The sequence below is a fragment of the Euleptes europaea genome, chromosome 2 (assembly GCF_029931775.1).
Source record: "Euleptes europaea isolate rEulEur1 chromosome 2, rEulEur1.hap1, whole genome shotgun sequence".
Lineage (NCBI taxonomy): Eukaryota > Metazoa > Chordata > Lepidosauria > Squamata > Sphaerodactylidae > Euleptes > Euleptes europaea.
In genome coordinates, this window is record NC_079313.1 from 141,133,228 (window position 1) to 141,159,402 (window position 26,175).

Here is a 26,175-nt window from a genome sequence, read left to right on the forward strand (position 1 = left end):
GCCAACTCAGTGGCAGAAGGGTAATTAAGCAGCGCTCTGGCACCAGGCTGATTCAAGCCGGCTCCGTCCTCGCGCCAGGAAGATTTATCTTCTCCATTACCGGCAGTGGACACAGCAGTCGAGGGCCCATCATTTTGCATGAGCACCGAAGAAAACAGGAAGAGAATCACTAATATTAGCCCAAGGAAGGTAAACAGCTGGCTGGCAAGAGGAAAATTTATCTTGCCTCCACCCCTGGCCAGGCAGGGCTCCTGAGGTGGTTCTGTGCCACCCTCCCCTCCAGCAGTCTATGTGACTCCCCTCCACCACTCTCAGCTGCTCCACAACCGCTGGTCCCAGCGAGTGGAAGCTGCTGCCCCACGGGGTCCTGCCCAGAACAAGGGGTAGGGCCCTGCCGGGGAGGCGTGGGGTACGGGAATAGCTGGGGGAGCTCTGCAGCAGGATTCCCACCCACCCCCCAGCTGTGGTGCCTGGTGAATGCCAACAGCTCCAGGAAGATTTGAAGCGGGGGGGGGGGGAGAGATGAAATCAGGCTGGGGGAGAAGTGCCATTGTGAGACTGGGATCCTCCTGCCCAGTCTTGGCAAAGCAGGTGGGGAGAGTCTTGTTCTGCCGGGCCAGACACCCAGCAGGAGGTCCCTGCAGACCCAAACACTGCCATGTGGGGTGGGGGTGGAGTCGCCCCACTGCCAGGGACTCTGCTCTTCCCCCCCCACCTGCCTCCTTGCAGCCTGAGCTCGGGGGGGGGGCTGCTGCTGACCCCTCCCTGGCTGCCACTGTTGGAGGCCCTTACCTTTACAATTGCCCTTTCCAGTAGAGGAATCAGACATAAGCGGTACTTTAAATTCAATATCACCCATTAATATTTCATGATTACAAAGCGCTCCGGATAATGTCACTGGCAGGAGTGTCTGGACAGTTGAAATGGATGAGTCAGAGTTTCCTGACAGGGAGACATCGGCATGCCAAGGCCCGGCCCGCGCCCGTGCTAATGCCGCCTGACAGCCTCTCCGCTGCCCGGCTGCAAATGGGAGCTGCTGGGGGGAGAGATGCGCCCTCTGATTCCTGTCGCCTCCAATTTGCCAGCACGGCTCTGGCGGCGGTGGCGGCCCTTCCGCCCCACTTGGTGGCCTGGGCCCCCTGCATGCAGGCGTGCCCCCAAGGGAGGCCCTGGCTCTGAAGGGCAGGAGCAGCACATGGGCACACGCACACCCAAGGCAGCCGGCCGGCCGGCCCCTTCTCGGCCTGCCCTTTCACCAGCTCCATACTAGCACCGCTGCCCGCCCACCCCACCCACCCCCCATCCCCAGGCCCAAGCAGAGCTCCCACAAGCCCCAACGTGGTAGGGGGCTGCTGCCTCCTCCCAGGGCCTGATCCCTCCGCTCTGGCCAGTGTCATCCCCCCCCTTCCCTTCCACTCTCCGTCACGCTGCTGCCCGCTCTCCCGGGTCCCCCCCCCCACTTCTACCTGCTCTTGTGGGGAATATTTATTCTGCTCACTCCGTCCTCCCCCCTCCCCTCCTTTCTTGGAAGGCGGGGGAGGAAACGTCTTGGGCCCCTTTCCGAAATCCGCTCGTCTGCCTGCCCCAGAGACCCAGCCGAGGGAGGGAGGGAGGCAGACATCAAAGGCTGCCGCCAGCGGGACCGGGCAGCCCCCCCTTGCCTCCTCCCGCCGCCGTTGTTTGAAGTGTGGCAGAACAGCTGGGCAGCTGTCGGCTTTCCTCTTCGGGGAGAGTCTGCAAGATGGGGATAGGGGGGAGGGCCGGGCAGCACGGTGGCGCTCGCAGGGCCTGGGCAGAAACAGGGCCCAGGGGCCAAGGGGCACCTGGGGCACGCAGAGCCCCGGCCCCCTTCTCCGAACACAGGAGCTGCCAAACACCGGCTGACCCTCTCCCCATTCCTCCCACGCAGCCGGTCTGCACAGGTTGTGGGTCACAACAGGACAGTGAAGCGTAGCAGATGCACCCCCAATGTCCCTTTGGCAGCTGGGGGGGGGGACGAGCAGGGCAGCCTAGCCAGAGGCACCCCCACAACCCAAGGGCAGAAAGGCATGTCGGGAACCACGCCTGAAACACTGTGGAATGTGGGGGGGGGGCAAAGCCTCTCCTCTGAGCTCCAGGAGCTGGTTTATTAAGAATATGGCAACAACCTCCCCTTGCCACTTCTGCACTGAAGTTTGCAAGGTAGTTAATGAAATAAAGCGGCCCTCTGCCAGCGTCAAAGCGCTTCGGTGCATCTCCCGACAAAATGAGAATCTAACGGCTGTGAGCAGAAAACCCAACTCCACCAAGTCCGCCACAAGGCCGAGTGGGCGGGGCCCTCCCAGATGTGAACAGGTGTGGGAAGAGAGCTCCAGCAAGGCCCCCCCACACACACACTGCCTCCCCCCACCCCCGCCACCTCATGCTGCTGCCAAAGACCTTCACTGGGGGGGGGGGGCACAGCAAGGATCCCGTAGACTAGCCCTGATGTCTCTGCAGCTGCCAATTCACAGCAATGATGGGGCTTCCAGACAGTGGGTTTCCCCACCCTTCCCCTGCCCCATTCCTCAGCAAGTTGCCACTGGGGGCCCTTTTGGGGTTTAAAAAAATCAGCAACAGCTAATTGCTATAGAGTTGTAATGTTATAACGCCCCATCTATTCAGTCACTGAATTCCCAGCCACCTCCCCTTTCATTGCAGAGGTAGAAAGGAAAGGCATAGCTCAGTAATGAAAAGGCCTAGAGGATTCCTTTTTTTAAAAAGGGAAAGCTGGGAATTTGGAGACCCAACAGATAAATCGTTATAACATTACACCACAATAGCAATCAAGCTACTGACTTTTCTAAAAGCCCACCCCCGCTCTGGTGGCACAGGGGAGGAAATGGCAGCCATGGGGGAACCGTGGCTGGGGAAATGGCACAGATGTGGACGGCACCTTTTGAAGCGCAGCTGACCTTCCGCATGAAGAAGAAGAAGAGTTGGTTTTTTATATGCCAGCTTACAGCCACCTTCCCTTCCCCTTCCCACAACAGACACCCTGTGAGGTAGGTGGGGCTGAGAGAGTGTGACTTGCCCAAGGTCACCCAGCTGGCTTCGTGTGTAGGAGTGGGGAAACAAATCCAGTTCATCAGGTTAGCCTCTGCTGCTTATGCGGAGGAGGGGGAATCAAAGTCGGTTCTCCGGATCAGAGTCCACCGCTCCAAACCACCACTCTTAACCACTACACCACGTGGGCTCTCTCGGGATGGAAAGCAAGCGGGCTTTGGCTGCACACTGGCAGGTAACACAGGATCAAAGGTGGCTTGAGAAAGCACAGAGAGAAAGGAGGGGCGGGGATGCTGTGTAGAAGCCTGGAAATAATCCTCCGTGGTCAGGAGCCCAAACTGGAGCCAAAAAACGAGCGCGGGAGTCACCCCCACCAGCGGTTTCGTCAGCGCCTTGAAGCTCAGCAGTTCCCTGGCAGCCGGCCCGGATCTAGCAGCACAGGTGAGAGGCGCTCCTAACACTTTCCGCCTGCCTGCAGGCCGCCACTGCTGCATTTCACACCAATGGAAGAAGCGATTAAGCCAATGCTGCCGCTTCGTGCCTCAACTAGCCCCGAACAAGGGCAGGGGTGGGGGGCTGAACGTCTTGCAGGGGAGACACACACAAACACCACACACATGAACACACACACTTATGCACACAGAGCAGCGGCAGGAGGAGCCGAGTGGCCGGCGCTCTCTGGCCAGGCAAGCACCTTGAATGGAGGAGGCAGGTGCAGCAGGTACACGCAGCTCCTGGACAGCCCGTCTGGGGCGGCAGCCACAGTGCTCACGTACACACCACAGCCCTGACTCACATTCGGCAAAGGCAGCAACAGCCTGCCCCTTCCTCAGGAATGCAGTGAGTGGACGTGGGTCTCCCCTGCCATGCGCTGCCCGGCCTTCTCTGCCCGCCCTACCCGTGTCTCACCTGCCTCCATGGCCAAGATAGTGATGTTGTGCCAGCCTGCTGTCTCCCGGTCCAACAGCTTGCCCGTCACGATGGTGCCCATCTCAGGGTCGATGTCAAAGATGTGCTCCAGGTCAGAGCTCCGGTCGATGGCATACCTGGGTCCCAGAAGAACAACAGAGCCGTGAAGAGGCTGCCGGGGTGGGGCTAGCAGTGGGGTACTTGGGGGGGAGGGGTCCTAGCACAGCAACCCGGGGGATGAGCTACCCCCAGGGCTGGGTCAGGGCTATGCCCATCATCATCCCCCCCCCCCGCATAACTCAATCTAAAACGTGGCAAATTTCCATCATCAAACTGATGCAAATCAGTCATGAATGTGAATCTTCTCCCTGGCTTGCATAATGTATCTTGCTTCCAAAATATGCCTTGAATATTCTTTTGGTGAATATTAGGTGAGTGCACAGAGATAAAGGGGAAGTCTGGTGCTTGGGGGGGGCAGCATACAGAACAAACCAGCCACTGTGGCGGTACCAGACCCCCACCCCACTGGCTTGCTGAGCATGCGCAGACTCACAGCGTACAGCGCACCCATTCCCAGCAGGCACAGCCTTGAGGAGGGAGAGACCGGCTCCTCTGGAAGAAGGAAGAAATCACGGGCAAGGCCTCCTCGGGGGCACTGCACTTGGCACAAAGTGTTAGATGCCGAGTCTGCCCAGGGGCCTGGCACACACGGATGCCCTTGGGCTGCCTCACCCAGGGCACTCTTTGGCCAGCCCTGCAGCTTGTCAGTGCTGGTTTGGTGCCAGCCATGCTAATCTGACAGGCCACGCTCCGGTCGCACTTGCAGACGGCCGGCTGCCATTTACGTCCGTGTCGCGAGGTGAGGCATCATGCCAGGGATGCCCACAAGCAGCTCCCCCTCTTCCCCTGTGGCAGACAAGCCAAGGTGTGTGCAGGTACAGCGCCCGAGGGATTGTGCCTCGGTCTACAGCAACTGTAGCATCACAAAGGCCAGGAAAGAGACCCACGACCAGCGGGCACCCAGAGACTCAGAGCGGAGCAAGAAGGGGACCAACCTCCCCCCCCCCACACACACACACTTGAAATCAGGGTGGATAAAAATCAATGATTTTTTTAAAAAAAATTAAATTTAAATTGGATTTTTAAACATTTTAATTGGCTGTTTTGATTTAAATCAGATTTTTAATGTAAATTAGATATTTTCAAAATAAAATGCTTTTTGAGAAAAAATCTATCTAAATATAGTTTTCTATTTAATATACATTATAGTCCAAAGGTTATTCATCATGAAATTGTTGTGCTCCCCACCAAAATAAGGATTAATTTTTAATTATGTAGCACGAGGCTGTATAGTCATGCAATGTTTACATTTTTTGGTAAATTAATTCCATTAATCCGTCCACAATGTCACATTCTTGCAGAGGTTTCTGTAAAATTATTTTGGGCATTTTTTCTATCTGGAAGATATTATCACAGATGCCTGGTTTTGCAGTTCTCAAAACTGTGAATTGGTGTCTGCAGAGATAACATGCCTCTTCATCACAACAAAAATGTTATAAAATAAACATACAAAAAGGCCTTAATCCCGTTGTTTCTTTGTAAATCTATGTACACAGAATCCACCCCTTTCATCTTAAGGGCTAAATTTCAAGAAATTCAATGAATAGAAGATTGCTTGGAGTGGCATAGATCTGCACAAGGAGCTAAGTGTGAGGAGGGAGGGGCAAGCGATAAAAATGAAAGTGAAACCTTTTGAGTAGGATACTCCAGCAGTTTTTATGTAGAAAACCATGATTTAAATCTAGTCTTACTGACTAGTGATTTAAATTGTGATTCAAATCAAATCCAACCTGCTTGAAATGACCCCACGGAAGAAGCTGTTCTTTCCCCCACTGGGTAAACACCCAACTTCTCTTCAGACTTCTGCTTGTCCCAACCAATCATAGAATCGTTGAGTTGGAAGGGACCACCAGGGTCATCTAGTCCAATCCCCTGTCAGAACTATCTCCCCTATGCCCCCAGTGATCCCGACTCCATGTCCAGAAGATGGCCAAGATGCCCTCCCTCTCATCATCTGCCTAAGATCATAGAATCAGCATTGCTGACAGATGGCCATCCTTGGTGCACCCCCTGCCCCAGCTGAAGAGCCAACATGGGGGGAAACCCATTTTGTCCCACTCTCTCACAAACATACTGCATGCAGCGATCAGCCCTCCTGCTCCCCCCTCCATCTTTCACCAAAGAGCTGGTCCAATAAAGTTAATTATTCCTACAAAGGAGCTGGGTGGGCGGATCCAATTCACAGAAAAGACCTAGCAGAAGGAGCAGCAAATCACACCCTGGACAGGATCCAAATTCAGGATGCCCTTGAGAGATCATCAGAATCCAAGGGGAAAGGCCAGGGAAGGAGGATCCCAGGCAGAGGAGGGCCAATACCAGCCCCAGAACAACCCCAGGTGTCCCCCGCAAAGCCCTGCCCAGACCTGGTGCCTTTGCTCAGTGGGGAGCACTTGCAGACCCCCCCCCCAAGGAACAGAGGAGAGAGCTCTGGGGTGGGGCTGGGGGCTGAAGCAGCTCCGCACAAGGTCCAGCCACCAAACACACCATTGAATGGTACCCAGAGCCAGCCTGCTATTGGACAGGCACAACTGGTTGTCACTTGCAGCTCACGGCTGAAACGGCTCCAGGCATCATGAATGACCTCTCCGCGAGAAGAAGGTTCTCTTCTCTTTCACAGGCCTGGGGGGGGGGGGGGGGGAGCAGGCCTTTCCTCGCTTACAGAGAAACACCCCCACACACACTGAAAATTGCTTCTCTCACCAACAACCCTGGACCACCCAACAGAGACACAAACCCAGGGACCAAACCTTGCAACATACAATGCATAGTTAAATGGTGGAACTCCCTGCCCCAGGATGGGGTGATGGCTGCCAACTTGGAGGGCTTTAAGAGGGGAGAGGTCATGTTCATGGAGGAGAGGGCTACCCTTGTCTACTAGTCAAAATGGACACTAGTCATGAGGCATACCTCTTCTCTCCAGGATCAGAGAAGTATGCCTAATATATTAGGTGCTGTGGAACACAGGCAGGATAATGCTGCTGCAGTTGTCTTGTTTGCGGGCTTCCTTGGTGTGGGACTTGTATTGCAGGATTCCACTAGGCTCAGTCTTATCCCTCATGCTGTCTGGCCTTGATGTGAAACCCTTCAGAGAAATTATTTGGGGCTTGGCATAGGCTGGCATCGATATGCCGATGACACCCTGCTCCCCGTTTCTCTGTCCAAATAGCCTGGGGATGCTTATGGAGGTCCTGCACAGCTGTGTGGTCGCTGTGGTTAAAGAGCTGAGAGTGAATCAGTCAAAAGGGAACCTGGACAAGATGGCGGTCATGCTGTCAAAGGACATTCAGCCGACCCTCGCTGACTCCGTTAAGAGCCGGGGGTTATTCTGGATCCAGTGGAGAAGTAAGTTAATGCAGCGGCAAAAAAGCCATTCTGCTAGCTCCATTTAGCCCAGAAGATGACCCCCTGCCTTGACTCGACTGGCCTGGCCACATGGATCCCTGCGATGGATACCCCGAGGCTAGCCTATTGTAATGCACTCTACATGAGACTGCCCTTAAAGAGAACATGGGAACTCCAGCTGTTCTGCAACACTACAAGCCCAGCTGCTATCGGGCACAAAGTAGAACATGCACGCCACACCCGTTCTGCAGACACCCCACTGGTTGCCAATCAGCTACGGGGTTCAGGGCAAGGTTCTGGCTATCAGCTGCAAAGCCCTGAATGGCCTTGGGGGCCCCTGTCTGCAGGACCCTCTTTCCTGCTATGCTCCACCACATCAGCTTTGATCTTCTGAGCAAAATCTCCCAAAGGGTCCACCCTCCGAATGGGTCAGACCGGCAAGAGCCCATTCCCGTGCCTTCTCTGCGGTGGGTACCGCCTTGTGGAACAGCCTGCCTGAGGAGGTCAGGCTTGATTTGATCTATAACCCACTGATTTGTTTTTTTGAACTGACCCTAGAGGCTAAAATGACTAAACTGAGGCTATCGTATTTTGGTCACATTATGAGACGACAAGAGACACTGGAAAAGACAATCATGCTAGGAAAAGTTGAGGGCAGCAGGAAAAGAGGAAGACCCAACAAGAGATGGATGGACTCAATAAAGGAAGCCACAGCCTTCAATTTGCAAGATCTGAGCAAGGCTGTTAAGAATAGGGCACTTTGGAGGACATCGATTCATAGGGTCGCCATGAGTCAGAGACGACTTGACGGCACTTAACACACACACACACACACACAAAAACTGAATGGAAGAATAAGCTAAACAAATATGCCACCGTAGCCAAATTAACTTCTTTGATACATAATAGACCAATGCCAGAATTTCAAGAAAAATGGAATATCTTCTTTAATTATATATCAAAGAATTAAGAATAGAATTAAAGTAAAAATGGAATAAAAATGGTTAAGGTTTTGCATGGATTTACTTATGAAAATACAGAGCATTGTAATTTAAAGAGGCTGATTATTAAGATGTAATTTCAACAAATTTCAACAAATGTAAACTATAGTATGATGACTGTGTATGTTTGTATGTTGTTATGTTACGTTTGTTGGTTTATAAAAGCAACAAAATTTAATGCAAAAAGCCAAGGTGCCTGTTATGTTTGGGGGCGAAGGGAAGGCAATTGTAAGCCACTTTGAGATTCCTTACGGTAGAGAAAAGTGGGGTATAAAAACCAGCTCTTCTTATTCTCCTGCAGCTGCCAGGGACATGCCTGAGCACCCCCTCTCCTCTCCTCCCCCCACACCTCCCACCAGTGCCCCAGAGAGTCGAGGAAAGTCAGCTTTACCGGACGGGGCTGTTGGCCGCATCGGGGTCCCGGGCGGTGACGACGCCCACCATGGAGCCGACCAGCGCGTCTTCCGGCACCTCCATCAGGCCGTGGGGGGGCTGGAACTCGGGTGGCTCGTCCACGTTCAGCACTGTCACCCGCACCATAGCCTGGTCCCGGAAAGTGCCCAAGTCTGCAAAGCGGGGGTCCGCGAACTTGTTCAAGGCCTCCACCACCACCGTGTGCACTGGCTGGCCTTCAAAGTCCAGAGGCTGGAAAGGCCAGAGAGGAGGGGTGAGGGGGTGAGATGCTTCCCAAGCCCCCAGGCTTCCGCCAACCCCCCCACCCCCCACCCCTCACCCCAGCAGACCACTCCCAGGGAGGGAGCCAGCACAGAAGGAGGCCTCCGTGTCCTCAGGGCAGCCCAAAGAGCATCTCTGCAGCCAGAGAGGCCCCCTGGGAGGCGGGCAGGGGGCAGACCAGCCGATCGTGGTGGGCAGCAGCAGCCTTTACAAATCTGCCTGGGGGGCTGCAGAGGCTGCAGCAGGGCCCCTCGGGGATCGTGTCCTGCCTTGGCCATCGGGGCCAGCCCTGGAAGGCAAGATTGACTCAGAACGCCAACGGAGACAGTGCGCTCTGCACCCAACAAAAAAAACCACCTCACAGGTCCCAGAGCTGAAGACATTTTGGGGCCCTTCCTTGGGCAGGGGGCCCTCGCCTCCGCAAACGCTCAGGTAATCAGTGGCTCAAAATTCAGTTTTGTTGCTGATCCTCTCTGGATTTCAAAAAACTGAGATCTGGTTGTGGAAACAAGTTGAGTTGGGGAAGGGAATACGCATCAAATGTGCGTTCTACTACAACAGGAAACCGCAGGGCTCAGAGGAACGCTCCTGAGGCTGTGAAGAGGGGGTGGGGTGGACTAGGAAAGCCCCAGCCTCCAGCCAAACTCCCAGCCGCCCCACGGCAGTCTCCCGCTGCCCAAGAGAAGCTGGGCCGGCGGTGTGCTAGCTCCTGCCCACCTGCTTGGCTGCAGCATTGTAATGCCCCACCCCAACAGCTGCCCAGTGGGCCTCCTGTAGGCGCCCCCTCCCTGCCAGGCATCCGTGTCCCCAAGCAGGAAAGGAGGATGCATGTGGAGGCCTGGGGGGGGGGGAAGGAGTGATTTTCCGCAAGGGACCAGCGCTGGGATTATTGGCACTGCTGCCCTTTCACAGGGGCTGCACAGCCCTCGCGCTCCTGCCGGGAGAGGAAGCCGGCCCCTCGCCAAAGATGGCCCTTCTGCAGAGCCGAGGGCTGCCATGCAGGCTTTCTCCTGGCTGGGCTGCCCGTCTACGAATAAAAGGGAAACCCGACAGATGGGAGGGGTGGAGAGGGAGAGGCCAGGGGACAGGATGGTGCTGCTGCAGTTGTCTTGTTTGTGGCTTCCTAGAGGCACCTGGTTGGCCACTGTGTGAACAGACTGCTGGACTTGATGGGCCTTGGTCTGATCCAGCAGGGCCTTTCTTATGTTCTTATGCTAGGGCCGTGCTTGGGAATGAGCCACGTGCAAATGGCCCCGGGGCCTTTTGGGACATGCCATACAGATGTCCATCAAAGCCCCCCCCCCCATGCACCCAGCCGGGCATTCTCAGCCTTCGCTGTTGGGGGGGGGGGTTCATGGAGACCCCATTCAGAGCTCCACCCAGATGCTCACCTTTTGCACGGAGAGCAGAGCTTCCTGGGAGTGGCTGTCGGTGGTCACCCGGAAGGTCCCCAGCCCCTCCTCGTCCTTGGCCTGGTAGGTCATGTCCGTGTTCTCCCCCACGTCGGAGTCTTCCGCCTTCACCCTGCCAACCAGCGTGCCCACAGGGGCCGTCTCCGCAATGCTGAACTGGTACATCTCTGGCCGAGGGATGGGGGAGAGAGCGGGGAGAGCTGGCATGAAATCTGCACTGGGGGAGGGCAGTGACTGTAAGCAGTGGGTGCCCCTCCAGGGTGCTCCTGCCCAGCAGAGGCAGGTGGGCAAGGGACTGACGCAGAGGGAGGTGGTGGTCCTGGGACCCCCTCCCTCCACAGGCTGCAGAGACCCATTCTCTTTCGTTTCCAAGGCACGGGACGCCCGCTGGCATCTCTCCTTGGCACCGTGGCGCAGCCAGCCGTGCCCCCCCCCCGCTGGCCTGGGCAAGCCATCCCTTGGGCCCTTCCCAAGGCCCCCGGAGGGTCAGTCAGTGCACCGATCCAGGCCAGAGGCCGAGACTCACTCTGTGGGAAGCGGGGAGGGTTGTCGTTGACGTCCGTGATGACGATGGTCACTGTGGTGGAGCCAGAGAGACCCCCCAGCTGCCCAGCCATATCCGTGGCTCGGATGACCACCTCGTACCGGTCCTGGGTCTCCCGGTCCAGGTTGGCCACGGCAGTCCGGATCACACCTGCAAGAGGCCACGGGAGACCATTATAGCACGAAGTGGAGGGGGCACCTTACGGCAGACCCCCCCCACACACACACAATGGATGTTTCCATCATGCCCAGCAAGGCTGCCTCTGCCTTGACTTCCCTCCCTGAATCCCTCTGGCTCTCACGCACTCCGAATGCAGGCAGGGCCAGGTGAGCCCTCCCCCCATCATAGAATCATAAGAGTTGGAAGGGACCACCAGGGTCATCTAGTCCAACCCCCTGCACAATGCAGGATATTCACAACTACCTCCCCTATACACACCCAGTGACCACTACTCCATGCCCAGAAGATGGCCAAGATGCCCTCCCTCTCATCATCTGCCTAAGGTCACAGAATCAGCATTGCTGACAGTTGGCCATCTAACCTCTTCTTAAAAACCTCCAGGGAAGGAGAGCTCCCCACCTCCCGAGGAAGCCTGTTCCACTGAGGAACTGCTCTCACTGTTAGAAAATTCTTCCTAATGTCTAGACGGAAACTCTTCTGATTTAATTTCAACCCATTGGTTCTGGTCCGACCTTCTTGAGCAACAGAAAACAACTCGGCACCCTCCTCTGTATGACAGCCCTTCGAGTACTTGAAGATGGTTAAACTATCCCCTCTCAGCCTTCTCCTCTTCAGGCTAAACATACCCAGCTCCTTCAACCTTTCCTCATAGGACTTGGTTTCCAGACCCCTCAGCATCATGTTTCTTGTAAGGAATGGAGCAGGACAGGCCCAATGGGTGGTACGACCCCCCCCCCAAAAAAAGCCTGATCAACCCACACCAAGGGCAGGGGGAAGGGGGCAGGCGCCTCGCCCATCACTCCAGCCAACTCTGGCAAGAGAGCAGCCCCAGGAGGAGCTCCCAGAGCCAGAAGCCGGCCCGAGGCGCACCCCGAGGGGGCCGGGGCCCAGCAGCCAAGGCCCTGCCTGGGTGCTGAATGTGGGTGCGGACTAGGGTTACCAGGTCCCTCTTCGCCACCGGCAGGAGGTATTTAGGGCGGAGCCTGAGGAGGGCAGGGTTTTGGGAGGGGAGGGGCTTTGATGCCATAGAGTCCAATTGCCAAAGTGGCCATTTTCTCCAGGTGAACTGAACTCTATCGGCTGGAGATCAGTTGTAATAGCAGGAGAACTCCAGCTAGTACCTGGAGATTGGCAACCCTAGCGTGGACTCCACCATGGCACACTCCCTGAGTATGCAACGTGCGGAAGAAGGTTTTTCTTGCCAGGCTTGGAAAAGAGGCTGACTCGGGCCCATGTGGATCGGCCAGTCCTGGGCTGATCTTGAAGTGGCCCCCTTCCCTCCACCAAGCAGGGCTGAGCCTCATGCCCCCTCCCTCATACCCCCTTGCCCGCCACTGCTCAAAGCGCCAAAACAGGCCAGGGGAAGCCCTTTTCTAAACAAGAGTGCGCGCCAGGGAAAGGGAGACCCAGACAGACCCTTCTGACAGCCGCAGCCAAAGAGGGGCAGCCTGCGGCCGGGCAGAGGCCTCAGCAGAGGAGCAAATGCCAAGGAAAGCAGCGGGCAGCTCCACCCCCCACGGCCCCCACTCTTCCTGGTCAGGGAAGGCTTCGCCATCATACCCTTCCACACTGACTGCCCTCCCTGCCCTTCAGCTGGGGCTGGCCATCAGGCCTATGGTTGGCATGCCTCCTTCCCCAGGGGGCTTTGCTGGACGCAGGTGGGCAGCAGCCCCACGGCAGTGGCATCGTGCAGGGAAGGGGCCGACTGGAGCAGGGTCCGCGTGGCGCTCCCAGGGGCCAAAAGCTGTAAGGGCGGTGAGCCTTGACTGGCTGGGAAGGGGGAGACGCCAGGGGGGAATCCCTGGGAGCGCCAAGCAGAGAGGGAGGGAGGGAGGGGGGCTGTGGTGCCCTCCCCTGCCAACTCCCCTTTGGCTGCGCTACCCGACACCCGGAGGATTTTTCCTCGCTGTTTGTTTTACCAGCAAAGAGAAGCACAAGCTGCTTGTTAGCCGATCAGATTTCTCGGATGAGCTCCGTCTGAGGCTCTATAAATAGCAGACGCCCCCTGAGGAAACGGGAGAGTGGGGGGGGGGCACGCGCCAAGGAGGCAGGCAGGCCAAGTGCCAGCAAGGCCGTCATGGGGAGGGGGGTGGGGGGTGGGGCCTCTCCCCGCTGAGATGCTCTGATATGGCCCCCTGGCCAGATACATCCTTCCTCCCCAGTGTTCTGCTTCTGTCCCACCTGCTGGCAACCCCCCCCCCCCGACATGCCCTTTGCAATGCCATCTTCAGTCTTAACCGAGCCCACCCCCCTCACCTGCCGCCTTCCCTTCTCAGTGGCACAAATGCCAATGACATTCACAAAGGGTTTCTCTCCCCCGGCCTTTCTGATTTTGCTCCCTCCCTCATGGTTCATCCAAGGTTCCCTTTGCTCCATTTTTTGGCATTCTGTACGTTTAGCTCAACCCTTGACATTGACACTTCCAAGTCAGTCCCTCCCCCCCAAATGCAAACAGTCCCCAGTGGCTGGAAAGCAGAGGAGGTTGGGACCAGGGCCTTCAGCCTGCAAAGCAGCTGTTCAGCCCCAGAGCCCCAGAGCCCACCAGGAGTTTCACACACACACGTCTTTCAACCCCCAGCAGGCAGCAAAGAAGTCCCAGGCCCCTGGGAGGGGGGCTGCCAGACCTGGCGGTGGGGCCAGCCTGTGGGGCAGACCTTCCTTTAAGCTGCTCCTCGCAGGGATGGGGAGGGGCTGGTCTTGGGCAAGAAAAGTTAGGCATGAACCCCCCCTCCCCCGGGGTTAGTTCTCTGGGTGGCTTCAGGCAAGGCACTGTAACTGAGCCGCGCCTACCCCACAGGATACTAGGGAACTAACAAACCAGAACAGATATGACCGTTTCAGGTGCGTTGGGGGCACCTTGGTCTGCAGTAGGAGCCAGATTCAAGTCCAGTAGCACCTGAGGCTAATGACTAAACTGAGGCTGTCGTAGTTTGGTCCCACTATGAGACAACAAGACTCACTGGAAAAGACAGTCATGCTAGGAAAAGTTGAGGGCAGCAGGAAAAGAGGAAGACCCAACCAGAGATGGATTGGCTCTATAAAGGAAGCCACGACCCTCAGCTTGCAAGACCTGAGCAAGGCTATCAAAGATAGGACATTTTGGAAGACATTGATTCATAGGGTCACCATGAGTCAGAAGCGACTTGACGGCGCTTAACACACACACACACACACAGCACCTGAGAGACCCACAAGATTTCCGGGGTCTTGAGTTTTTGAGAGTCAGAGCTCCCTTCGTCAGACACACAGAGATGAGGCTGCACTGGTGGCCACTTTCGAAACAGTTCCATCATTTTAAAAGCCCTGTCACTGACCATTCACCCCCCCCCCGTGTGGTAGTCAATGCCGCCAATGAAGAATGCCTCCTGCAAAGCATTTCACAACACCTGCCCTGAATGTTCAAGCAGGTGAGGCCAAATTCATACCTGCCACTACATACCTGAAGAAAGCAGCAGCCTGACAGGGGGGGGGGGGCACAGGAGACAGCCCGAGGGGCAGTGGGGAGGGCTGCCCAGGAGGCAAAGAGGTGCAGAGGGGCATCCTGCTGCGGTCTTCCCATCCAGAGGAGCGGTTGAAATTCTCCCTGCACCGATCCACTGAGTGCCGGGGGGGCCCCTGAAAAGGGCAGGATCAGGCAGAGAACTTCATGCCTCCCCACTCAAGCTCCCGCTGACAGCCTGGCCACAAAAGGAAGAGAACAGGCAGAGCGGAGCTGACTTGAGCAATGCAGAGAAGACGCTCTATGGCTTGGCATCACCTTCTGGGTGGTGGGGCTGATCCTGCAAAGCAGCACAGAGGCAAGACACCCACCACTGAGCAAATGCTGACCTCCAAAAAGCAACCCCCCCACACTGAGCCCTTCTGTGGCAAACTGACCAGGCCTCCAAGCCTGTCTCACACATGGCTGCCCAGAGCAGAGGCGGCTCGAGGCCGGACTGCCGGGTCTTGATCCACCTGCAGATGGGGAGCTGATCCTGGAGCTGATGCAGGGGGCTCCCCTCCCCCCCAGCCCACATGTATCAGGGGTTCAGGGGAAGAGCCCAAGGAGCCCGGCTCAGCAGCCCAGGAGGACCAGAGAGGCCGGGGAGGGCCGGCGCTGCAGAGGCACAGGCTACCGATGCTCCAGAAGCACCAGAGACCCCTCCCCCCCACCTAAGCCTGCAAGGGAGACCCTTGCCAGCAGCTCCCTAAATAACCACCAGGCCTTCGCCAGGCAGGATGCCAAGCCAGGCCTGAAGCCCACCCCACCCCCACTCCCAAGACCTGCTGCAACTCTGCAGGACCAGCGGCAGCAGGTCACGCACGCAAAGCAGGCACGGTGCCAGGCTGGCTGCACACGGCCCCACAGTGGCTCTGAGAATCACTTGTGTGGGCTCCTGGCTAGAGCCCAACACAGACTCTGGAGCCGCCAGCCAGCAGGGTGGCCCCGTCCAGCAGCAGCAGCCCCCAAGCTCTGGGCCTGCCCCTTCAGTGGCAACACAGCCCCACCCAGAGCAGGAGATTTCTCAAACTCCAGGCCGGCCCTTCCACCCACCACTGGCACTTCCATCTTGTAGGGACTGAGCTTCGTCAAGCCCTCATCCAGGCCAAGCCTGCCTCCGGGGTTCAGGGTTCCTCAGGCTCCCTGCAACCAGCTGGACCGAGATACCGATAAGTGTCGCCCGCACACTGGTGACCGAACGGCCCAAATCTCCAGATGGCCTCACCCAGTAGGTTTTATGTAGATGTTACAGAGGATGGGGGGACAAGACGGAACCCTGTGGGACTGCGGAGGCCAAGGAGCACAGCTGCACCCCCCACCCAGCACCCCCTTCTGACACCCACTTTCCAGGTAGGACCAAAAGCCCCGCAAAGCCACCCCTCCAAGTCCCAACTCCAAAAGGTGGCCCAGAAGGATACCAGGAGCAATGGTACAGAAAGACTCTGGGGGGTCCAGGAGAGTCATTCGTGTGCGGGGGCCCGTCTGTCTCCTGGCACTGGCCATCTGCCAGGGTGGCCAAGGCTGCTTCAGTCCCATGACCAGGCCTGAAGCGAGACTGGGAAGGATCCAGAGAGTTTGCGTCAGCCAGGCAACCCTGGAGTCGTCCAGCCTCCACCCATTCAGTCACTTTGCTGGCGAATGCTGGAGAGTTGGTGCGAATCTCCTGGGTCAAGGGCAGATCTCATCAGTAGTGAACACACCACATCCGTTTTCAAGGCTTCAGTGACCCTCTCTGAGTGACCCTTCCATCTCCGACTCTGGACCCAGACATTTAAGCAGCAGGGCAGGGCAAGGGGCACGCAAGCAGGTGGGAGGCCTCAACCCTCCAAGGATCCTGTCCACGTCCTAGGCAAGTAGGTGATGGGAAAGACCTCTGCCTGAGACCCTGGCAGTCTGAGTAAACAGTACTGACTTTGATGGACCAAGGGTCTGATTCAGTATAAGGCAGCTTCACGTGTCTTTCCCATCACGTATTGCCCAACTTTTAAACGAAGATGCCAGGGATTGAACTTGGGACCTTCTGCATGACAAGATGCTCTGCCACTGAGCCACAACCTTTTCCCATGAACCTGGACACATGAAGCTGCCTTCTACTGAATCAGATCATTGGTACATCAAGGTCAGTATTGGTTCTTGTAGGTTATCCGGGCTGTGTAACCGTGGTCTTGGAATTTTCTTTCCTGACGTTTCGCCAGCAACTGTGGCAGGCATCTTCAGAGTAGTAACACTGAAGGACAGTGTCTCTCCGTGTCAAGGGTGTAGGAAGAGTAATATATAGTCAGAAAGGGGTTGGGTTTGAGCTGAGTATTGTCCTGCAAAAGTATTGTCCTGTAAGTATCAAGATAATGTGCTAATGAGGGTATGGTATGTTAATATGGAACCATTGTATCCTGAAGTGATCTGTTAATGTGTGTAATCCAAAACTAATCTGTATGGCTATTGTTGAATGTTGTCTTTGTCTGGAGGTTTTTCAGGGCAGGAAGCCAAGCCTTATTCATTCTTAAACTCTCCTCTTTTCTGTTAAAGTTGTGCTGATGTTTGTGAAATTGAGGGTAAACTCCCATTTCTTGATACCCTTGTCATCCGTAAATCAAACCTTCAGTTAGGTCACAAGGTCTACCGGAAACCAACTCACACAGATCGCTACTTACACAAAAACTCCAACCACCACCCCCGACAGAAAAGAGGAATAATCAAAACATTAATGGACCGTGCAAGACGGATCTGTGAACCACAGTTTCTCAAGGAAGAAACTAATCATCTAAATCACGCACTGCTAGCAAACGGCTACTCCAAGAATGAAATCAGAAGGGCCATTAAACCAAACAAAAATCAGAAAACTCAAGAAAAACAGTCTCCCATAGGAAAGGTATTCTTGCCATTTATTAAAGGAGTCACTGATAGGATGGAGAAACTTTTGAAAAAACATAACCTACAAACAGTGTTTAAACCCACCAAGAAAATACAACAAATGCTACGATCAGCAAAAGACAAAAGAGACCCCCTCACCTCTGCAGGAGTATATCGTATACCTTGCAGCTGTGGAGAAGTTTACATCGGGACCACAAAACGCAGCATACAAACAAGGATAAAAGAACATGAAAGATACTGCAGACTTGGCCAACCTGAGAAATCAGCAGTGGCTGAACATGGACTGACACAAACAGGACACAGGGTCTTATTCCAAGACACTGAAAGACTGGACAATTCTACCAACTATTTTGTCAGATTGCACAGAGAAGCCATTGAAATTCACAAACATCAGCACAACTTTAACAGAAAAGAGGAGAGTTTAAGAATGAATAAGGCTTGGCTTCCTGCCCTGAAAAACCTCCAGACAAAGACAACATTCAACAATAGCCATACAGATTAGTTTTGGATTACACACATTAACAGATCACTTCAGGATACAATGGTTCCATATTAACATACCATACCCTCATTAGCACATTATCTTGATACTTACAGGACAATACTTTTGCAGGACAATACTCAGCTCAAACCCAACCCCTTTCTGACTATATATTACTCTTCCTACACCCTTGACACTGAGAGACACTGTCCTTCAGTGTTACTACTCTGAAGATGCCTGCCACAGTTGCTGGCGAAACGTCAGGAAAGAAAATTCCAAGACCACGGTTACACAGCCCGGATAACCTACAAGAACCAATGAACTCTGACCGTGAAAGCCTTCGACAATAAGGTCAGTATTGTCTACTCAGACTGGCAGCAGCTCTCCAGGGTCTCAGGCTGAGGTCTTTACATCACCTGATCCCTTTAACAGGAGATGCCGGGAATTGAACCTGGGACCTTCTTCACGCCAAACAGCTGTTCCACCACTGAGCCATGGCCCCTCTATGGATGTCATGGAGGCCAGGGAATCCTGACCCACGCCTGATGAGACAGCCTCAGCATGAATGTTGAAGGCCCCCAGGACAACCAGCCTTGGGGGCTTCAACATTGCCCCCGAGACCAACTCCATCAGCTCAGGCTGGGAGATGGTTTGGCAGCAGAGTGGGCACAACTCCCACAGAATGCCAACCATCTCAGCAGGCCTAACGCGAGGCACGCAAACTCAAAACTGGAATTCTCCTGGAGGTGGGCACCGAGGTATGGGGACAGAATCCCTGCAGACCTCGGTGACGTAACACGCACACACCCCAGCTGGCCTATGTTGGAGCACCATGGAACACCCTCCCCCCTCTGGGTGATACATGCCGGGTCAGCCCTCTCATCCAGGAATCCATCCTGAGTAGCGGCTGATTTTCTTGCTGCTGACCGGGCATTTCACAGCAAGATTTTACAACCCTGGAAGCTCTTGGTACGATCACCAGCATCATCCTGGCAGAAAACAACAAGAAAAGGGCATCCGGCTGTAAATATCCCCCTTCCTGGCCTGTTCTCTTCCCCACCTTATCTCCCTCCACACACACACACACACATGCGAGCACACACTACTAATTGTGGCACCATCGCCCCCTCCTGTCCCCCGTCCCCCCCACACACACATCCCTCCACCCAGCTGGCAAGACAACAGAAGACCACGGAGAGCCAAAGAACAATCCAAACACAAAGTCTCGTCCAGACCCAGCTGGGTCGGAGGAGAGCGCGATGGCGCATGCGCAAATGGCACGCGCGGGTCCGTGCGGAGGGCCCCGGGTTTGACCTCCACCTCCAGCTGCAGTGGTCCGGGAAAGACCCCGGAGAGCCCTGCCTGTCAGAGAGGCCAACATGGAGAAAGATGAACTCCGGGTCAGACTTGATTGGCAGCACCTTCCTTTCGGAGTGCCAGGGAAGAGTCAGGCCAAGGCAGCAGCGCCCTCCCCCCCCCCACCTCCCCAGCCCCGGAGCACTTAGCAGAGAGCCGTACCTTCCAGCCGGTCTGCCACAGCCAACCGCCGTCTCAGGGGAACGGAAACAGCGCCATTAATTAAAGGGGTCTGAAGCATTTTATAATGAAAACGACGCTTGTCGCTGCCGCCATGAGGAGCTGGACGCCGGCCGCGGCAGGGATCCAAGCAGGCTGCAGGCCCGGAATATCCCAGCTCTGATACAGGCCAGTGGCAGGAGGCCGTGGGTGGCACAAGCCCCCCTGCCCAGAGCCAGGACAAGACACGCCCGCCCCCTCTTTCTGGGCTTGGGAAAAGTTAGGCTCCTCTAAGGGAGACGTCCTGGGGCTGCTCCCACAAATGTCCCTTGGAGGAGCCTAACTTTTTCCAAGCCCAGAAAGAATGAGACCCATGCCACCCCCACCCCGCCTCTCTTGGTCCAGGCCCTCTCTGACTGCCCCCTAGGGTTGCCAAGTCCCTCTTCGGCACCAGAGAGAGGTTTTTGGGGTGGAGCCTGAGAAGGGCGGAGTTTGGGGAGGGGAGGGACTTCAATGCCATAGAGTCCAATGGCCAAAGCAGCCATTTTCTCCAGGTGAACTGATCTATACTGGCTGGAGATCAGTTGTAATAGCAGAAGATCTCCAGCTAGTACCTGGAGGTTGGCAACCCTAACCCCCACCTATCTTCCAGCCTTACACCTCTCCTGGCAGAACTGTGCAGGCCCATAACAGCCCGCCTTCCCTGTGGGCCTGCATGCAAAGCAACCCGGTCACGCAGAGCATCACTGTTCATCAGAATCCCCCCCCCCCTCAACCCAGTGTGCGGCTGCTGTAAAAAAGGCAAATTCCATGCTGGCCATAATTAGACGAGGAATAGAGAATAAAACTGCTGATATCCTACTGCCCTTGTTCAAATCTATGGTGAGACCACACTTGGAATACTGTGTACAGTTTCTGGTCACCACACCTAAAAAAGGATATTACGGAGCTTGAGAAGGTGCAGAAAAGAGCAACCAAAATGATCAGGGGACTAGAGCAACTGTCCTATGGGGAGCGGTTAAGACGCTTAGGGCTGTTTAGCTTGGAAAGAAGGCGGCTGAGGGGAGACATGATAGAGGTCTATAAAGTAATGCATGGTTTGGAGAGAGTGGACAGGGAGACATTTTTCTCCCTCTCCCATAATACTAGAACACGGGGTCATCTGCTAAAGCTGGAGGGCGAGAGATTCAAAACAGATAAAAGGAAGTATTTTTTCACACAACGCATAGTTAAATTGTGGAACTCCCTGCCCCAGGATGTGATGGCTGCCAGCTTGGAGGGCTTTAAGAGGGGAGTGGACATATTCATGGAGGAGAGGGGTATTCATGGCTATTAGGTAGAATGGATACTGGTCATGCTGCATACCTATTCTCTCTAGTATCAGAGGAGCATGCCTATTATTTTGGGTGCGGTGGAACACAGGCAGGATGGTGCTGCTGCACTCGTCTTGTTAGTGGCTTCCTCGAGGCACCTGGTTGGCCACTGTGTGAACAGACTGCTGGACTTGATGGGCCTGGGTCTGATCCAGCAGGGCCGTTCTTATGTTCTTATGTACCACATTTCCACAGCTGGAAGGGCAGAGCAGAGGCGGAGCCAGGAAGAGCAAGGCCCAGCAACCAAGGCCCCCCTGGGGCCCCCATCTGGACAGAGTCTCAGGCACTCTGACCAGTCGCACATGAGCCCTGACCGGTCGCACATGAGCGCCACAGAGAGGGACTCGCGTCACCACTCGTGCGCATTCGTCTGAACAACGGCCAGCAGGGAGGGATCTCTTATGGGTAGAACCAAAGAGGGGCAGAGGGACTTCTTGGCCAAAGCATGTGCTGAAATACCCCCCACCCCCGAAGAGTCCAGACGGATGGGTAGGGACAAGCCGGTACCTACTAGTCTGTTTTGGAGGGTGGACTCTCTGGCATTATGCCCTGCTGAAGTCCCTCCCCTCCCCAAACCATGCCTTCCTCAGGCTCCACCCCCAAAATCTCCAGGTATTTTCCAACCTGGAGCTCTGCCTGCGTGTAAAATGCTATCACCCTAATCTTAACAACGGGACCAGAGGACTTGGTGGGGGAAGGGCAGGCAACGCCTGCAGAAAAGGAAACTGAATCCCAAAGCCCTCTGGTCATTAAATATTCATTTCCCCTTTAGGTCGGTAAATAAACCCTCTTTTCCCAGGCAGGCCGATTGCCCTCCACAAAGGAGGACGCCATGGCCCAGGGTCCCTTTCCCCTTGTCTCCCACAAAACTCCACACCCCACCCCACCCCACCCCAAGAGAGCCCTCCACTCCTCTGCCCGTCTCTGGCCGCGCCTGACCCAGCACCTCCGAGTCTTCTGCAGAGGGATGGCTGGGAAGACCGGGTGTGTGTGTGGTCAGCAGAAGTCCAAGAGCCTCGCCCAGCCCAGAGAAGGTTCCCCGGAGACAGCCCATCCACTGGGCCCGGCCAGTGTGCGTGAGGCAGGAGAAAAGCAGGTCAAAGTCAAAAAGGGAAAGCCAGCGGCTCCGCTGCAGGCCATATATTACAAAAAACGAATGTGCCGGATTTTATGGCTCCTTTTATGGCCTTAATGATCAGGAGGCCTCTGTGAGTTAAGCTGCTGAGATGGGCAATTAAACCTTCTGCTCCGGCCCAGGAAGGAGCGGTCACGCCGAGCAGCATGCCAGGTGCATGACGGGCCCTGGCAAGGTCTCCTTGGCCTTTGCCCCCAGCTGGGTGCTGCCAAAGCCTCCACTCAGCTGCTGAGCAGACTCAGACCCACAGTCCATTGCTCGACCACCTGCTGCTTCCTGCCCCAGAGCTCCCGAATGCCCGGACCCCACCCCATCATCACCGGGCCAGGCTATGGGGCTCTTGGCTGGCATATCTCCCTTCGGGGAGAAGGGAATCCGGCATTCAGGTAGACCACTCCAAGACCAAGGCTGGAGAGACAACAAGGCCGAGGCCCCCCTCCTCCCTCCTGGACTGTCACACGAACCTGCTGGGGACTGATCCTGGGGGGGGGGGCATGGGGACACGAGGCAGATGCTCCCCCACTGAGCCGCTGCCCCTCCCCTAGTACAGACAAAGAGAAGCTCTGCACTAGGAGGCGTCCTATGCCCTGGCTGTGACCCAGAGGGATCCCGGCTCCCCCTCACTGGCAAACCCCCCCAAACCCCCCCCCACCTGCTGAAGAATCCCCGAAGCCCAGGCGTCAGTCAGAAGTGGGGCTGGGGGCTGGGGGGGTGGAGTGCAGGAGGGAGGTGGGGCTCTGGCTGTGTCTTATTGGGCTCGGCTTCTCCTTTGAGATTTCACGGGATGTTTTGACCCCCCCCTCTTTTTTTTTAAACAAAGGGACGGAAATCAGACCCCCCCTTGCTGGGCGAAGTCTCCCCGCTCGAACCCCTGTTTGGCACTTGGATTTCTTCTTATGTCCCCTACCCGGGTCTTTGCTTATTTTATTGCGAGTCTTAATATTGATCATTTTTATGCCTTTTTATTCCATCCTATTGTGTTTCCATTCTGTTGTGTGGATTGTTATGTTGGAGCTGCATCTTCTCGATAAGTGAGCCTGCAGGGCTCAAGGCAGGTGGACGCACGGGCTTTCCACAGGCCCAGGAGACACGCAGGGAGAGCCCGAGGAGGGCACTAGGGTTCAAGCCCCACAAAGCCCGGAAGCTCAGGGAGCGCCCAGGGGCCGGAGTGGACATTTGGGGGTGGGGCTGGCCTAGGGAGGGCAGGCATTGGGGAGGGGTGTCAGGCCACGGAGGCCACCCTCCACAGCAATCAATTCCTCCAGGGGAACTGATCCCTGTAGTCTGGACATCAGCTGTAATTCCGGGAGATCTCGTGGGGTTGTCGCCCGGGGAAGCCTGCAGGCTGCCTGAACTCCTGGCAGGGAGGGTGCGCCACAGACAGAAAGATGGAGCGAGAGGCAGGGCCCCCCCCCAAGCCACCCTCCTGGCATTTCTCCTCCACCCCCAGGCCCTATTAAAGAGGAGAAGGAGCCCCAAGACTAGGCAGGAGAGGGGGCAGCGAACGACCGCCCCCTCCGCTCCCCCCCTCGTTATTCCCTCCCTCCTCAGGGGCCAGGTGTCAGGGCATCATCTGCTCGGGATTTATCACAGGCCCCTTTTACGGCCGTCTTTATTAGAAGTTATTAAAGGCAGGAGGGCCTTCCGCTGCGCACCCATTAAATATTAATAGAGCATTTAGAAAGCCATCCTTAATTTAAAGTGTTACCTTTAATCAAAAGCCCGGCACTAACCATCCTGCGCCCGCAGAGCCCTGCAGGGCTGCTGCCCTCCTTCCGAGCGGTAGGCTGGCTTTGGGGGGGGGGCATCGCCACCCCAAGGAAGGAGCAGCCCTTTCCCCTGTGCACTGAGCCCACCGAGCTCGGGCATCACACAGCAGGTCTTCAACAGCCAGTCCATGCCAAGCACCCACACAAAGCGGGAATGGGAGCAGGGGGCAGCAAAGGCTCAGCCACACGGGCAGCCTGGGGAGGTGTGCGGGGAGTGGGGGGGGGGGCTTGAATGAAGAGCAGGGGGGGTGTACCAGATGCTGCAGTCCCTACAGCAGAATTCACCCTGCAAAGGGGCCATCGGGCCCTCTTGGGGGTTTCTGCTCTGCCGTATACCGCCAGCTTCCCTGACCGAAGGAAGGAAGGGACTTTTCAGTCATGACCCCCAACCCTGGGGAATGGCTTGCCAGAGGGGGTCGTGGCTAAGAGGCATGAAGCCATCCATCCCTCCAGCCCAGAAGCTGCCAGTGATGGGAGGGTCCGTCACCGCTGCGCATTCCGGGCCATGTCGCTGATGCCTGAGAGGCGCATCTCTAGTGAGAGGCCTGCAGGTAAAACGTTATTCACAACTTGCTGCATTTACACTCCGCCTTTCTTGACTCAAGGTGACTTCAGATAAGTAAATAAATCATTCTTCTCCTCCCTGACGCCGTTGTGTGAAGCCCCATCAGAAGACAAAACCCTGCCTTAAACCCACTGGGGAGGATTTTCAATTGGGGAAAGAGCCCAGAGGGAAATCTCCCCCTGCCCCGCCCCGGTTTTGTGGCCCTGATCCGGGGCTCAGTCCCGCCTTGCCTGCTTTTTAGGGTCAGCTGTGCCCTACGGGTCACATCACAGAGCTCCAGTTTCCAGCGCTTCTTGGTGTGGTCCAGTCCAGAGACAGCATCAGGCGGCCAAAGGCCAGCTGTCACACGTACCCATACAGACGCTTACACATACGCACACACAGAGAGGCTCCCTGCCGTGCGGGGCCAGGGAGGGGGCGCTCGCTCACCCGTCTTGCTGTCCACGGTGAAGTGCAGCTCTCCGTCCAGCACGCTGTAGACCAACCCTGGCGCTGCTCCCATTAGGTGGGGTCGTCGGCATCAGAGGCCATCACCTGCATGACGGACGTGCCTGGAGAGGGCGGGGAGAGAGCGTGAGCAGCCCCGCCAAGCCCCCCACCGGCACACGCCCATGGCAGGCTCCTACCAGCTCCGCCCGGGGCACAGCTCAATTCTACCCTCCCAGAGAGCTCTCAGAGGGCCCGCCAAGGGGGCACCACGGGGCCCTCCCCCTCATCCCCAGACACCGGCCAGAGCCCCCTCATGCAGCACACGTAGCCGGCAGCAGGAGGATAAATGGGATGGAAGAGTCCCTCCAGCGGGCTGCAATTAAGGGATCGATTTTCCAGGCTGCCTCATTAAAGGGGGGGGGGCTCCACTCAGAGTGTCCCAGGGATGGGTCTAATTTGACATCATGTTCAATTTGACAAAAGGGGGGCCGGGACGTGAAAAACTACACGGGGGGGGGGGGGAGAATGGAGCTGCTAAGGAGAGGGAGGAGGGTCCCGGCCAGGCAGGAGGCAGCCCCAGGTGCTTTCCCCCCCCCCCCGACTCAGCAGCAGGGCATCCAGGGACCCAGAAGGCGAAGAGAAGGAAGCATGCAATCCCCCACCCCCACAGCCAGCCCCCCCCCACTGTCCCCTTCAGCTCCCCTCTTCGCCTCTTCGCCCTGCTGCCAGCATCGCCCTCAAGGGGGTGCACGGGGGGGGGGGGAGGGTGTTCATCCCAGGCATAGCAGGCAGTGAGCCCTCCAAGACCAGGAGTCAGGGCCTCAAGCTACTACCATGCTTGCAAAAGCCCCCCCCCCAATCCAACACCTGGCCTCTCCAGTCGAGGGGTCTCAGGGTGCAGGGCTTGGAAACGGCACTTCTCTGCCTGAGTCCCTGCCAGGCAGAGAAGACTCCCAGCTCAGCTGAAGGCAGCTTCATATGTCCACCTGCCCAGTTATCAAGTGAGCAGTGGTGAATGGCGAGAGCAGCAGGTGTGGCGTCACTCCCAGGGGGTTATGCAGCTCCAGCGAGGACGGGCCCGACTTCCCCGGCCTCTGAGCAGGACCCCCCCCATCTCCACAGCACACACACACACACACACACACACACACACACACACACACACATTCCTGCTTAGCCAACCCCAAAAACCAGCACCCGCAGGATCTCGTTGACACAACAGCTGGCTCCCAAAGACAGGAGCCCAGGGGGACACACCTGGCCATCGACTCCAAAAGAGCCTTGCTCAGAGAGACGGCAACCCACCTCACACCATACCCGGGTTGAATCTCCCCCCCCCCCCCGACCAA

General features: G+C 56.3%; 1 protein-coding gene across 1 annotated transcript in view; it reads right to left on the reverse strand.

The window, feature by feature from the left end:
- Window positions 1-26,175, reverse strand: part of CDH22 (cadherin 22) — a 71,678-nt gene that overhangs the window by 15,601 nt on the left and 29,902 nt on the right. Inside the window, exons 3-6 of the mRNA XM_056845557.1 lie at window positions 11,010-11,177; window positions 10,463-10,650; window positions 8,788-9,041; window positions 3,934-4,070 (exon numbers count right to left, since the gene is read on the reverse strand). Coding sequence (XP_056701535.1) covers window positions 3,934-4,070; window positions 8,788-9,041; window positions 10,463-10,650; window positions 11,010-11,177 — 747 coding nt within the window. The remainder of the gene's footprint in view (window positions 1-3,933; window positions 4,071-8,787; window positions 9,042-10,462; window positions 10,651-11,009; window positions 11,178-26,175) is intronic.